The sequence below is a fragment of the Malaya genurostris genome, chromosome 2 (assembly GCF_030247185.1).
Source record: "Malaya genurostris strain Urasoe2022 chromosome 2, Malgen_1.1, whole genome shotgun sequence".
NCBI classification, from domain to species: domain Eukaryota; kingdom Metazoa; phylum Arthropoda; class Insecta; order Diptera; family Culicidae; genus Malaya; species Malaya genurostris.
This window is the reverse complement of record NC_080571.1, coordinates 89297433-89311955: the sequence shown is the minus strand read 5'-3', so window position 1 is coordinate 89311955 and position 14523 is coordinate 89297433. Positions and strand designations below refer to the sequence as shown.

Genomic DNA, 14523 nt, shown 5'->3' with positions numbered 1-14523 from the left:
ATGTGTAGTAAATACTAACGATCTTAATAGTCTATTTCAACTTAACTGAGTGGAAAGGCATGGGTATTGGATGAAGATCTATGCACGCAGAGACAGAATTAAAGGGGAAGAATTCATTGAGATGAGTATAAATCAAATTAGAAAAGGTATTACTATGTGTAACGCTCGTATATTTTTTTTACGAAAAACAATACATTTGGCGTAAAAATCAAGGAAATACAGTACATTGATTTTGAAAACACAGTGCATTTTACAGTACGCTTTTTTCTAAAAATAGTGCATAAAAAAACAAAAGCAAATAAATTTGATAAGCATCAAAGGAAGTTCATAAACTCAATTATTTTTTATTTCCTTTTTAGGGCAGATCGAAATTCCATGCGTTGAAGATTTAAATTTTAGTGTGAAAAGTACAGTACATTTCAGTGTAAAAATACAGTACAAATTAAAATACAGTAGACTTGAGGGTAAAAAACAATACACAGTATTTGAGTCGAAATACTGGAAAATACAGTACGGATACGAGCGTTAATTATGTGTCATGCTGAAGCAACTCATTTCATCGGCGTGAATCGTAATACTACTAGAGCCATATCATTCAAATGGGTTTGAAATACTGTACTGCTCGATATGATGAAGAGTTGAAGTAAATTTGACTAGTTCTTCAACGCTCCGAAATTCTCGATGATATCAATAACGATGCTGAAATCATACACCGCAACTGAGCGGAAGAGAAGTTGTCGTATAATTTACGACAGGGGTTCAAGATCTGAAGACTGATTAATCATTTTATGAAACGACAGTCAATACTTGCGTGAATTGTTGAATGAATGATTTTTGTTCACTTTCAAACTTTAAATTAAATCTCAGAATCGTTTTCTTACAGACAACCTGTTCCCTTTTTTAAAATTTTTCTCAAAAAAAAAAAAAACAAATGACAGTTCTTTTTAAACTCTCATCAGAAACCGTGTTAATTGCGAAAACCGTGTAAAAAAAGCCGTGTATAAAAAAACCGTGTGAAAAAAAACGTGTAAAAAAAGACCTTAATGTATAAGACCTTTTATATGAATCTTAGCTTGTGAAAATCGGTTTAAGCCGTTTCCGATAAAATTGATTGAACGTATTTTCCCTAATTTCCATATATTACCCTGTAACACCGGAAACGAAAGTCGGATTCAAATAAAATTCTGTAGCATGCTATGGGAGCATAAGACCTTTTAATTAAATCTAAATTTGTAAAATCTCCGGAACCGGAAGTCGGATCGGGATAAAATTCAATAGCAGGCTATGGGATCATGAGACCTTTTATTGTAAACTGAGCTTATGAAAATCGGTTCTGCCATCTCCAAGAAAAGTGAGCGCATTTTTTGTTACATACATCCATACATACACACACACAGACATTTGCTTAGTTCGTCGATCTGAATCGAATGGTATATGACATTTGGCCCGGGTGGCCTCGTTTAAAGGGTCGGTTTTCGCAGTGATTGCATAGTCTTTCTATATGAGAAAGGCAGAAAATATGTGTATTAATTGAAATTGTCCTAATTATTTAAGTAAATATTTTGTTCTATTTACTTTAATAAAGCAGTCGCCTTTCTTTTTACGAATTTCGGGAGAAAAACGATTGTTGATGCAGAAAACATGTGGATCAATAATAAAGGGTATCATCTGACGAGTTTCAACAATTAAAAGACATTTGTGAAACTCAACTCGGTATATTTCCTTGTTTATCGTTCCGTGATAAAGTTTTGGCATGCACGACCACAGCAGCGTATTGCCTGCCAAACCAAATTTTTTTTGAGTACCGTTGCATGATAGTATACAAAGACATTCTGGGACCCTACTTAAAAACTTCTAGCACATAAGTTTCATCGTCCATTATCACGCAGGAAAACTTCGTCGAAAAATTCGCGATACAAGTTGCGAGCCCGAGTTTTAGCCGTCACATTCTGTTTATCATTACGTTGCGGTACAGTTTTCACCTTGAACGTCTTCATACCTTGCCGGTGCTTGAAAGTATGCACGAAAGTTGAGGATTTTGTTATTTAACTAGCCACAGTATGTACCGAAAGATCTGATCTCTTCTGCAATATTTGCTTTACATTCGCGTCCTTCTGGTGATTACAGACATCCGTTTTTTTCCGCTCCCAACCTTCCTGGCTGTTGAAAATCAGGTTTTGTTGAGATCATATTGTTTTCCTAAACATATCCGGATCTCTTTCCCTCCCTATTAACAAATCTCCTATCCTGTGACGCTCGTGGAGATACAGTGGTACCCGCGGTCTCTAGAAACAACGAGTATCGGACTAACATTCCTTCCTTTTCCTCAGTAGCACAGCCTTTGGTCGTAGCCAGCGTCGATATTGATCGTTTAATAAAAAGTTAGGAATGAGTGGGTATGTACAGTGAAAATGATTTGTTTCTCCCGAGCTTCATTTTTTTGGTTCATTGTACATTTCCACTCATTCGGTCAATCACGAATCTACTTTAGCTCAGCTCAGAATGTGCTTGTAGAACCGGAAGATCTTCCATTTGATTCTAAGATTGCGAAAATCGGCCTAATTATCTCTGACAAATCGAAGTGAATTCAATTATAAAGATTTTGAGCACTGTTTTCAGCACTTCCGGATTCGAAAACTGATTACCGGTATAACTAAAGTGAGATTATTTGGTCATCTTTTTACAAAATCAAAAAATTAGAGAAATTTTTAACTAATTGAAAGAAATTGCTGATTTTTAGATGGTTTCTTCTGAAAAAACACACAGGAAATTGAGTTTTTTTTAACTAAGCACCCTTCAATTTCAGAACCGGAAGTCGGACAGAAAAAAAACTCAGAAATTTTTTACGGGATCTTGAGACCTCTCATTTGGTTCTATTATAGTGGATATCAGTTCAACCATCTCCGAGAAGATCGGAACTTAGTGACGGCTTTCTGGCGGTCAACACAGATGAGAGTTTTTTAAATGTATTGGTAACGTATGAATACCGGTTTGTGCAAAGTGCAGAGTGAGTCTTTTGGGCACTTTAGTTACGACATTGCACTTCGGTGTTAGAAACGTTTTGCAAATAGCATTAACATTTCATCTGCTTAGCGTTGTTGGTGGTGTTGGCAGTTCAGCATTAACTGTTAGTGCACTGATGAGTCGAAGACGAAACGTAAAAATAAGAAATTGTTTATGGGCACTTGGCACAAACCGGTATCCATGCGGTATCAAATCCCTTACATAACTAAATTTAATAAATAATTTTTGAACGTTTTCTTTTGATTCTGACGTATGTTACGTATCGAAATATGTTAATTTTCGAAATATAGAATGTACAATATTACAAGTCACCATAAAACGTTTGTTAATGACTTAAATGGACAAAATAACACAAGAACTGGTCAGTTGAGCAATGGAAACAGGCATTCTGGACCAGTTCGAAATTTTCGGTTGCGAATCTCATTTGTGATTATGTCTTCACCAGGCTTGGTAACGATTCCGATCAGAAAGACTCCAAAAGTTCAATTGAAATAAGTGATGAAGGAAAAAATTTATCTGGGTGAGTCCAAAATTTTGCAGGGCAGTGTATGTGTCGTGGCAACTCATTTAAATTGAAATAATATTATTCGGACTAAATTTCCGTTGGATTCTGGACGGTGTTCTCAGTTACCTGTCTGGATATCTTTTAACACTTTTTAGCAAAATATTTCTCGTCATTAGCCTTTCCTTCCGATTTCTCAAGATTTCGCTTCACATACACACAATATTGTTTCTAACACAAAATTTTGTGTAGCTCAGAGAAAGGCAGTCTTTTGATACAATGTTGATATTGTCGCTTTACCATAATGGTAATAAGACGTCGAATCAGACCAAAATATCACACTTCTCGCATGTTCTTGGATTAATGGTAGTAGTCGTTTTGGCAGACACTCGTTGACGTAAGCTTGTTGGTTGGTTGTGTCTGTTGTTATAAATGTTTGCTTCTTAAAATATATCTACAAACAGCTTGCCAAATCACGTGCTTTTCAGAGCACTTTCACATTTGTCCTGCATTTAAATGGCCGTCAAACTTGCCACGCTGTACAACGGGACATGAAGTGAGCGTTTCGTTTTTTTTTTGTTAAAACGAAAGACTAGCTTTGAATGGAAAAATATAAACAAATATTCAAGTTATTGATGTCTTGTCTACCTTTATGGCAATTTATGAATACCACGCCAATATAAATGTTTATCTTTTGAAGCAAACCAATCAGGCATCCAAACGTCGTAGAAATTGAAGTGCGACTCAGCCAATGCGTGGACCATCGAAAAAATGGTAGTAAGAAGGGGTCAAGTACCTTATGATAAAAAAAGAACCGGAATTTTCATTTTAAAATTCCCGCGCTTGTCCAATCGGTAAACTTTTATTCTCTCCACTTTGGCAACACTTTTATACACATTCTGTCGAATTTTGACGCATATCGTACGATTAGTTTTTGTTTGGCGTCTATACAAAGAAGTTGAAAAATTTTCGTGTGGCGATTTTTATAATGGATGAAAATTTAGAACAACGTGCGTGCATCAAATTTTGTGTTGCAAATGGATTTAAGTGTTCCGAAACGTTGAAAATGTTAGAAAAGGCCTTTGGTGAATCGTGTCTAGGAAAAACACAGGCATACGAGTGGTATAAACGCTTCAAAGGTGGTCGTACAAGCTTGGATTATGGTGAGATCCCTGGCCGCCCAACAACATCTGTTACTGAAGAAAACATTGAATCGGAGAAGCAAATCGTGTTGCAAAATCGTTCTGTACCGATTAGAGAGATTGCTGTGTTGTTGGGCATCTCTTATGGATCAGCCGAACACATTTTAACTGATGTTTTGCGTTTGAAACGCGTCGCTTCTCGGCTGGTGCCAAAAAAGCTGAATTTCATTCAAAAACAGCGTCGTTGTGATGTGGTCAAAGAGATGATTTCCAACGTAGATAGTGACCCCACTTTCACCGAATGCATCATAACTGGTGATGAGGTGTGGATCTATGAATATGACGTCGAAACCGCACAACAATCGACCGAATGGCGCTTCGAAGGCGAGCCGAAACCATCTATTATAAAAATCGCCACACGAAAATTTTTCAACTTCTTTGTATAGACGCCAAACAAAAACTAATCGTACGATATGCGTCAAAATTTGACAGAATGTGTATAAAAGTGTTGACAACGTTGAGAGAATAAAAGTTTACCGATTGGACAAGCGCGGGAATTTTAAAATGAAAATTCCGGTTCTTTTTTGATCATAAGGTATAGTGAAAAAGGCGGGTAGGGTAATATCTCCAAGCCAAGTGCTTTGATTGTATCTTGAACCGGATTTGCTTTGTGTGCAGATGCATTATCGTTTAACAAAATTACTTTACCGTGTCTTCTTGTCCATTTTGATCGTGTTTCGATTAATTCATGAAGCAAATTGATTATTTGTTATCTGTAGCGTTTAGTATTAACAGTTTCACCAGGTTTTAGATGCTCACCTCTCTGACCCCAACAAGAAAAATGTCTAAAGAAACGACTGTTACCATTCCTACGCAGCCATTACCATTCCTTGCTATACTGGTCTGATTTGGCAGCCTGCCGTTACACCAAAGATGTTTTTGATTTTTATAAAGCGAATGAGCAGAGCTTAAAATTGTCACGCACTCTCAATGAAAGAAACCATTTCAACAACCTCATTTTCAATATTTTTCTGTCTCATTCGTAAATGACCGACACCAGAACAAACGAAGAGAGACGAAGCATTTTCGTTTCTCATTGAAAAAATGAGAGAGTATAATTGCCAACGTCACTCTCTGCTCTATGACAAGACGAAACCAAACTAACGTCTGCAGGGCGCATCAGCAGAATTTCAATTCTTATTCTTTCACCGATGTATTGAAAATCTGTGACGCTTGGCTATAAAGAAAGACTAAAATATGAAAAATCGAAGAATTACATCTCAGAACCATTTTGGAAACCAAAACTACTACAAATTCGAGCACCAACTGATAAACGTAATTGTGAAACCTTTTTCTGTCATTTTCGATTCTCATAGATTCGGCTGAATACCGACACTGCATACTATGGGATTTTCACTGAAAACAACAAATGACTGAAAGGGCAAATGAAAAAAAGAACACAATTTTGAAACCACAGCTCCGCTTATGTCATTGACTGGACATGGATTTCGTTCTCATAGTGTGCAAGCGAAGCTGAGAGTGACATAAATTTCTCGTCATTTTCGTCTATTTTGAGTCAATGAAAATGACTTTTATTAGCTCTGCGAATGAGTCCATGTTGTACTGAAAGAGGCAAATTAATCTTGCTATCTGTAGTTGCGACCTGTCGAGCGGTATTGAAGAGGAAATTCTCTCAATATAAACAACGAGCTACAACTATGAAAAAATATCGAGAATTTTGAACAAAAGCAGTTGAAATGGTTGCAGAGAAGTCTGCACAGTTTTTTCATGTAGCCTAATTTAGTAACTGTAACGGTAACATTTTCGCGGTTTTCATTACATCATTGCGTTCATATGTCAGTTTTCCAAATCATATTAAAACTAGCTCAAGACGGCTCTACGCCTTAACAAAGACTACAAGAAATCGTTAACTGTAATGAGTTTTCAGATGACAACTAATGCACGATGCATCTTGAATTGAATTAACAGTAAATTTGTTTTATGTCAAATTTAATTTTTCCAGATTTTTGTTGAACATATCTCAGTTATTTTACAACCACGCAACTGAACGTAAATTTGACTTTCATATCTCAATATCTCTAGAATGTCTACTTGGTCTCTCCAACTGTGTAAAACGAATGGTAGTTATAAGGAGTGTATCGAAAATAAGCTATTCACATACATTTGTGTCATACGCATGTATTTGTGACGGCTTAATGCTCAGATCACAGCATGCTGTGCGTTTGGTTGTCAGCTTTCGTTTGTTTACTTGTTTGTGCGGTTGAAATTCTGCGTTTTCAAAATGTCGCGTATTGAAAAGGAAGTGAAAATTAAGGTTCTGGACACATGGCAAAGTGAGAAGGGTATTCCTATGCGAAAATTGGCGAAGCGGTTTGGAATTCATCATGCCAGTGTTAAAACCATCAGTAATAAGTTTGGGGAATACTATTCTTTTGATTAGCTACCTGGTTCTTCCAACCCGAAACTGGACCAGAAAGTGGTATCTCTAATCATGAAGAACAAATCAATGTCAATACGAGATTTGGCCAAAAAAGCAGGAACGAGTGTCGGAATGATCCAGCGTGTCAAGAGACGAAATTACCTGAAGACTTACAAGAAGCAAAAAATCTCGCAAACAAGGTATACAACAGAAGAATCAAGCAGCAACAAGAGCCGGAAAGTGTATTCGCGTCTTTTGCAGTGTCCGGATGCATGCGTTTTGATGGACGATGAGACTTATGTTAATGAGGATTAAAAAATCCTTCCAGATCCACAGTACTTTACTGTCGTCGTTGGGGAGAATGTGAGCGATGCGGACAGTTCAATTCAAGTGGAGAAATTCGGTCGAAAGGTACTGGTATGGCAAGCAATATGTTCCTGTGGTTTGAAGTCAACCATTTTTTACACTACCGGAACTATAAATGCAGAAATCTAACGATCTGAGTGTCTCCAGAAGATATTGCTGCCTTTATATAAGAAGCTTAGTATATCTCCACTGTTTTGGCCGGATTTAGCGTCGGCTCACTATGCCAAAACCACTCTCAATGGGCTTGTGGAAAAGAGTATAAATTTCGTTGAGATAAATATCAATCCACCAAATTGTCCTCAGCTTCGACCCATCGATCGTTACTGGGCAATCGTGAAGAGGGTCTTCAAGAAGACTGGTAAGGCAGCTGGGAACATGCAGGAGTTCAAAAAATTTGGGCTCAATCGTCCAAAAAATGCGTTTCACCACTTGTCCGGAACTTGATGAAGAGCGTTTTCGATCAAAAGCTCGAGAATTCACTTAAATTTCATCCGTTTTTTATTCGGTTTTCATTATGCTCAAGTTTAACCTCGTACAATAAAGGGTCTATTTTTAGTTTGAATAAAATATCGTTTTTTATCATAGTTTGAAAGAAATATTTGTGGATAGCTTATTTCGACACACTCTTTACTCTAGACGTGTTAACAATTTCTGAAATTGCTCACTTGCTATGTGATCGATTTATGGATGTTCTATCTAAATCCGACGGAATGAAAAACTCCTACAATTCAGCTTTATCCTGACAGGAACAGCAAATACTTTTCCGATTTTTTTTTGTTTGATAATTGGATGGCAATCTAATTCGTAGAACTTTTTTAAGTTTTAGACCAAATCATATATGCTTAAGAATGTTTATTTTTTTCAATTTAAGACACCCATAGCATTGTAGCAAAATGAGCACAGTGGTAACAAGAACCAGTGAAAAGGATTTACTAATTAACACTCTTTTTAATGGTCGGAATGTGTCTACGAGAACAGTGCCCACAACTGATTTCTTTTTTTTTTCAATTCTTGCAGAAGTCTCTCCACCACCCAGATTCCGTTCGAGGCAGCCGGACTGGCTGTGTTAATTTGCAACTCGAGCGTGAAGCATGAACTGTCCTCCAGTGAGTATCCGGCCCGGCGCAAACAGTGCCAGGAAGCCCTACAACTGATGGGACTCGAAAGCTACCGGGATGCCACCGAGAGGAATCTAGACGGTAAGCACCTGGGAATGTATCTCCACTGAACTGAAAGTCGGTATGTTGCACACTTTAAATGAGGGCAACATTTTCGTAATGCAAATTATTCTACATTATATTTCATTGAGCCGGTTGGCGCCAGGACGCAATAACTGTAATTTGAAGTTGAGAAGTACTGGAAGCTTCGTTTTTTTCCGAGCAGGATACTAATTAAAAATATAAGCATCAGGTGCAAGTTTCCATACGAACACCTCTTCTTTGTTTCTTTGTATACTCTTGGATTTAATGATGTTCATGTATTTTCTCTTGCATCACCTACCGCCTGGTTGTGCTTAAAATTCTCACCACCGCTCGGTGATGTACCGGGAAATCTCTCGACGCTTCCAACGCTTGGTTCCGGTTGGGACCCATCAAATTGCACTCTTCATGTATGACGGCGGAACCCGTTTTAACCGAATCGCTTCCAACTGGCTCCCTTTGGAATCCGGATCACGCATCGTCGAAACAAACGAAAACCGGGTACTCTCATTACCACGCTTGAAATACCATCATCCTAGCTTTGAAGGATGCTGATGAGGTGCTGATGCGAAGGGCCCGACATGTCATCACCGAGATCAAGCGTACAGTCGCTGCTGCCGACGCGTTGAAGGCTAACGATTTCCAGAAGGTGAGTTGGTAAAAACTATGTATGGAAACAGGTGTCACTTAACTATTTCCCCGCGGAAGCTATCTTGCAAGAGTCGTTATCACATTGCAAGTTTGTATCACGTTTGAATTCGTTGCAGTGAAGAAAAGTTCTGTTTCGATTATTTTACACACTCTACGCCATACTTACTAATGAAATGTAGAGCAGGAAAAGCTTCCTTCTAGTTGCCATAGAAAATAATCGATGATCTTTCTGGATTGCAATGATCTCACTGCATATAAATGAAATTCATGCCCATCTTAATAAAAATAGAAAAAAAACCGTTCCCATCGTTTCTGATGTCACAGCCAGCGAAATGTACTTACCTTATCTTGTTCATTTCTCCTCATTTCACGCCATCATCGCCATCACCGACGGACAAATGGAATGAAAATCAACAAAATTGCACACCGTGCATCTGAACCTGGAACCTGACGATGACTGCTTACGTACTGCTCTGCAACACACCTGTGTGCAAAACCCGACCGGGGAAACAAATACAAATGGGGTCCCATTTGTAACCGGAAATCGCAACTTCTCTCCTCGTCCGACCGGTAAACAACAACAAAAAAAAACAACATAACGTGACTGACTGTTTGTATTCTGGACCCGCGCCCGGAACAATGAACACCGGTGGTACTACGTCGGGAAATAAAATACCAAAGATGGGAAAATTAATGACGGAGTCTCATAAATCGTTGCGCGACGATTTCGAAGTGTCGTGCCACGAGCTGGACATTCTGGTGGAAGCGACTCTGGGGGCACCGGGCGTCCTGGGAACACGTATGACTGGTGGCGGATTCGGTGGATGCACCGTGACTCTGCTGCTAAAGGAATCCATCGAGGACGCTGTCAAGGAAATCGACACAATTTATTCGCGCAAAGTAGGCGGCAAATATCGGGCTCGGTTCTACCTGGCAGAACCGGCTGATGGTGCGAGATTGATTAATTTAGATCATTACTGAAGGGGAACTGGGAAGAACAGTGGCAACGTCCAGAGACGAGAAACCTGCTGCTTGCCACCGACGCCGGCCGGGACGTGCTGACTTGCCAATGGAACGAGATCAATGGGGCTTGATTGGGTACAAATCGAATGAAAGTTGGCGGGGCGGATGTTGCAAATGGATCGGATCGTGTTTTGCTGTATGTTTGATGATGTGAGTTTTTTTTTCTGTGTTGAAACATAAAATCGTGGTTTTGTAGTTTTATGTGAGTGCAGCAAAAAAAAAAAAAGATAAACTTTTACCACTTTTTGTGTTAATAAACTAATTGCATTCTATTCTGGTTGTTTCATTTTTACCACTTCATATTATTTACCGTTGGTTGACATGTGGTCCTGTAAAGGTCATAATAACGTGTCTCTAATGTCACTTCGGTTGTGTTTCGTGGCCATTCGATAAAACATAAATTTAAATCCCCTATCGCGAAATTAGTATTGTATTAGTATTAGTATGATAATCAAATCTAATTTGTCACATACTCCATTAAACTTACACCCGCAGGCACGCAAACGTTTACAGAATTGTCTGTTAAAAAAATTAAAAATGCTGATACTATTTGAGTTTATACAACTGAACAAATATTTGAATTTCTTTCAAGAAAATTTTGAGTCGAAAGGCAATGGTTTAATGTGCCTTCAATCGGAAAACCATATTCGAAACATCTCAGATTAAGGATGATTTTCACAAAAGCTCTTTAATAAACATACTGACGGTGCTTAATTTATGCCCAGTTTTTGGAACAACTACAACATGGAAAACCGAACATTTTACATCATACGGTTTAACTTTGAATTTTTCCAGAAGTATTTTCAGTAATAAAAAGTGCTAAAAAATTGCATTGTGATTAAAAATTTGGCCCCACTCAGGAATTTCAAACGTAAATAAATCAGATATATGCCACACAATGCCGTAGTTTTTTTTATTTTAAAATTGTATAGACAAGTATAATACGTCATTTTTCCCTATATAATTCTAACCTACAATTATGCAGCTCCTTTAAAGTCCTGCTAGAAGGAAACGCGTGATGCCTTTTGCTGCACGCTGAGTTTTTTTACGCGATTTTTACGCTGATTTCCCAAACTGTGCGGTTTTCTTGTTTTGTCTTAGAAATGAATGAAACTTCGAGATCTGGTGTTACCCCGAAACTTTTTTTAAGTCAACTCTCTGAAACTTTTTGATTTAAAAAAATTAAATGACACCAGATCTCGACGTTTTGTGCGTTTCTAAGACATTTGACATTAAGGAGTGTATCGAAAATAAGCTATCCACAAATTTGTCTTTCAAATTATGATAAAAAACGATATTTTATTCAAACTAAAAACTACAAGGATCAGCCCCATGGGGTTGTTCGAGCCATTGATGTGGAACAAAGCAACCAAAATTTCTAATTATCTATAATCAAACAGTTCAATCAATCGTCACACTCTTGAATCCGCAGATGCACGAGAGTCCTAGATTGATCTTGATTAGGAACCAACACCGAACATTGTTTGTTTTATAGCCGACGAAATTACACCAATATCCCAAATGTATGCAATTATATCTTTGTACATACCTGCGATATGATTTTGATATTAATGCTTCTCTTCGCCAAGCTTGTGTTCAAGTTTTGTATGTATGAAGTTATTTTTATAGCGTTAAGGTCTGAGGACAGAGGGTCGCGTGTTGAGTTTTGAATCGACCACGTGGCTCGCTCAATTCCCTTCGCGCATCGTATTTCTCTTGTACTCTCTCGTATATGAGCAAACTGTACCGGGTTGCCAGCATACATTTTATTATTTTGATGAGAAGTTTTATCACATAAATCTATCGTAGGGGTTGGACATTACATGGATTGTTTATTCCGGTTGAACATATGTATACGTATATGCGTGTGAATATTTGTGTATATTCGCATGTGTGAAAGTAAGCATGTTTTGCATTCTTTTTTTTTATATTATACCATTAGAATTAGTTTGTGCTGGTTGTAAAATGTCTGTAACTGTGTATGAAAAAAAAAACAATTTATTTTCTTCGAGATGACTGCACCGATTCTGATCAAATGAAAAGTATTTCGGCGATTGTGAAAGTACAGAGTAATGTAAGTAAAGAAAAAATTGTTCATTGATATCCTCTCAAAGATTGGAATTCTAGTAGTACATGTAGTAGAATATCTAGAGGAAATCATGTCTCCGTGGACTCCGTGTACACTTCAGTTGAGGAAAGTAAACCATCGAACAAAATTTATAATCTGATAATCGTTTGTTATTTTGCGTGCCATTTTTCACATAAAACTTCATTATCATTTCCTAAAGGCAGTTGAAATTTAATGACTGCACACGGAACGACCGAAATCAGCATTTTCGCGAAAAATTTAGTTGATTTGCTGATTTTAGTTAGTTATTTTTTGAGACAACTAAAAAAATCTTACTTTTGCTGATTTAGATTTTTTATTCTCATTCCCTTAATAATAATAAAATATTTGTTGAAATGACTATTTTTTTTAGTTGAATTCACAAATTAAACGTACTGTCATTTCTTAGCTAAGGCACACTTCATATCCAGTCAACTAATTTTTTAGTTGAATTAGAGAAATAAAACGTTGTTTTCAACCAACATAAATGGTTGAATTGGTTTCTGCAATTAGCAGCTATATGGCGCTCGTTAACACCGTAACGACTACTAGCCACTAGATGGCACACTACTACCGAAAAAAATTTCAGTCGCGGTTATCTTTTCTATATTTGCAGGTATAAATACGATGTTGTATTGGAGAAAAAGACATAAGCGAAACATAAACTTCTTTTTGAAAAAATTTACTTCTAAATCGCTGTTTTCTTCATTCGACTTCGCGAAATCGACTCTCTCACTGAAAACTTTGAGCACTCGGAAAACAAAAACCGATTACAAGTAGTATACCGGACGGCATAGCCCAGAATGTTAGAAGATACAAAAAACATCATTGGACGTGTACAATTAGAGTGCAACATTCGAAACTCACTTCCCTGTTTCGCGTAAAAACATTATTACCCACAATCGCTTCAACTGCGCACAAATTCTGAATAAATACACTTTCCACTAACAGTTTACGTCGTTTTTAAATATCGGTTTAGAAATTTATATAGAGATATATCGTAACACATGCGAAAAACATCTAAACAATTTGCGAGCAGTTTCAACAAGACTGTCCCTTTTAGCTTTTTAATGGATTGTTTTGCTTTGACACTGCTGTCCTTCAGTAATGACGGTGATAGATAAATAGAATCAAAGTTTCTGATTTTAATAACGAAATTAGTTGTCAATGAGAATTTCGTGTTGGATTGAAATATTGCTGGTTTGTGTCCAGAATATTCGCCAACTAAACACATTCCCTAAAAATAAGAGTTTTTTTCAGCACAGTAAATTCTAAATTTTAACTAATTTTATAGTTATTTTGGAAATTTTGTTGTTAAAATCAACTAATTCAAAAACAGTAATACGAATTAGGCGCAGAGCTAATTTCGGTCGTTCCGTGCACTTTTAAGTTTGATGTTTGCGCATCACCCATGTATATGAGTGTAACCACGAGCGAACTAATTTTCAATTAACGTTACACTGTGAATCAATAAAATAAGACTATCATGAACAAACTGAAAGTTCACTCTAAATTATTCAATTATATAATTTATTTCTTTTTAGTTTCCTATAATGAAGGGTATCAGTAAGCCATGTTTCCAGAACATAAATTTTCACTTCCTTTTCAATACGCGACATTTTGAAAACGAAGAATTTCAACCGCACAAACAAGTAAACAAACGAAAGCTGACAGCATGCTGTGATCAGAGCATAAAAAATCATCACAAATACGTACGTAACAGTTCGGCTGAAAAGTTCGTATCGTTTAATAGAAACACACATTTTTTTGCCAAAATTCGTTTTCATTATTCAACATAATTGCCATCAGAGGCGATACAGCGATTATAGCGATCTTCCAACTTTTCGATACCATTTTTGTGGTACGATTTGTCCTTTGCTTCAAAATAGGCCTCAGTTTCAGCGATTACCTCTTCATTGCTTCTAATTTTTTTACCAGCGAGCATTCTCTTGAGGTCTGAGAACAGGAAAAAGTCACTGGGGGCCAAATCTGGAGAATACGGTGGATGAGGGAGCAATTCGAAGCCCAATTCGTTCAATTTCAGCTCTGCTCAGAGTCATCAATTCGTT

At 37.3% G+C, this 14523-nt stretch overlaps 1 protein-coding gene across 3 annotated transcripts in view; it reads left to right on the top strand.

Moving 5' to 3' along the window:
- LOC131432016 (galactokinase-like) overlaps positions 1-10619 on the top strand; it is a 139025-nt gene extending 128406 nt beyond the window's left edge. For all 3 annotated transcript variants that reach the window (XM_058598040.1, XM_058598038.1, XM_058598039.1), the window contains exons 6-8: positions 8492-8673; positions 9213-9322; positions 10006-10619. In XM_058598040.1, coding sequence (XP_058454023.1) covers positions 8492-8673; positions 9213-9322; positions 10006-10305 — 592 coding nt within the window. In that variant the 3' untranslated portion in view covers positions 10306-10619. The remainder of the gene's footprint in view (positions 1-8491; positions 8674-9212; positions 9323-10005) is intronic.
- Positions 10620-14523: the final 3904 nt, after the last annotated feature.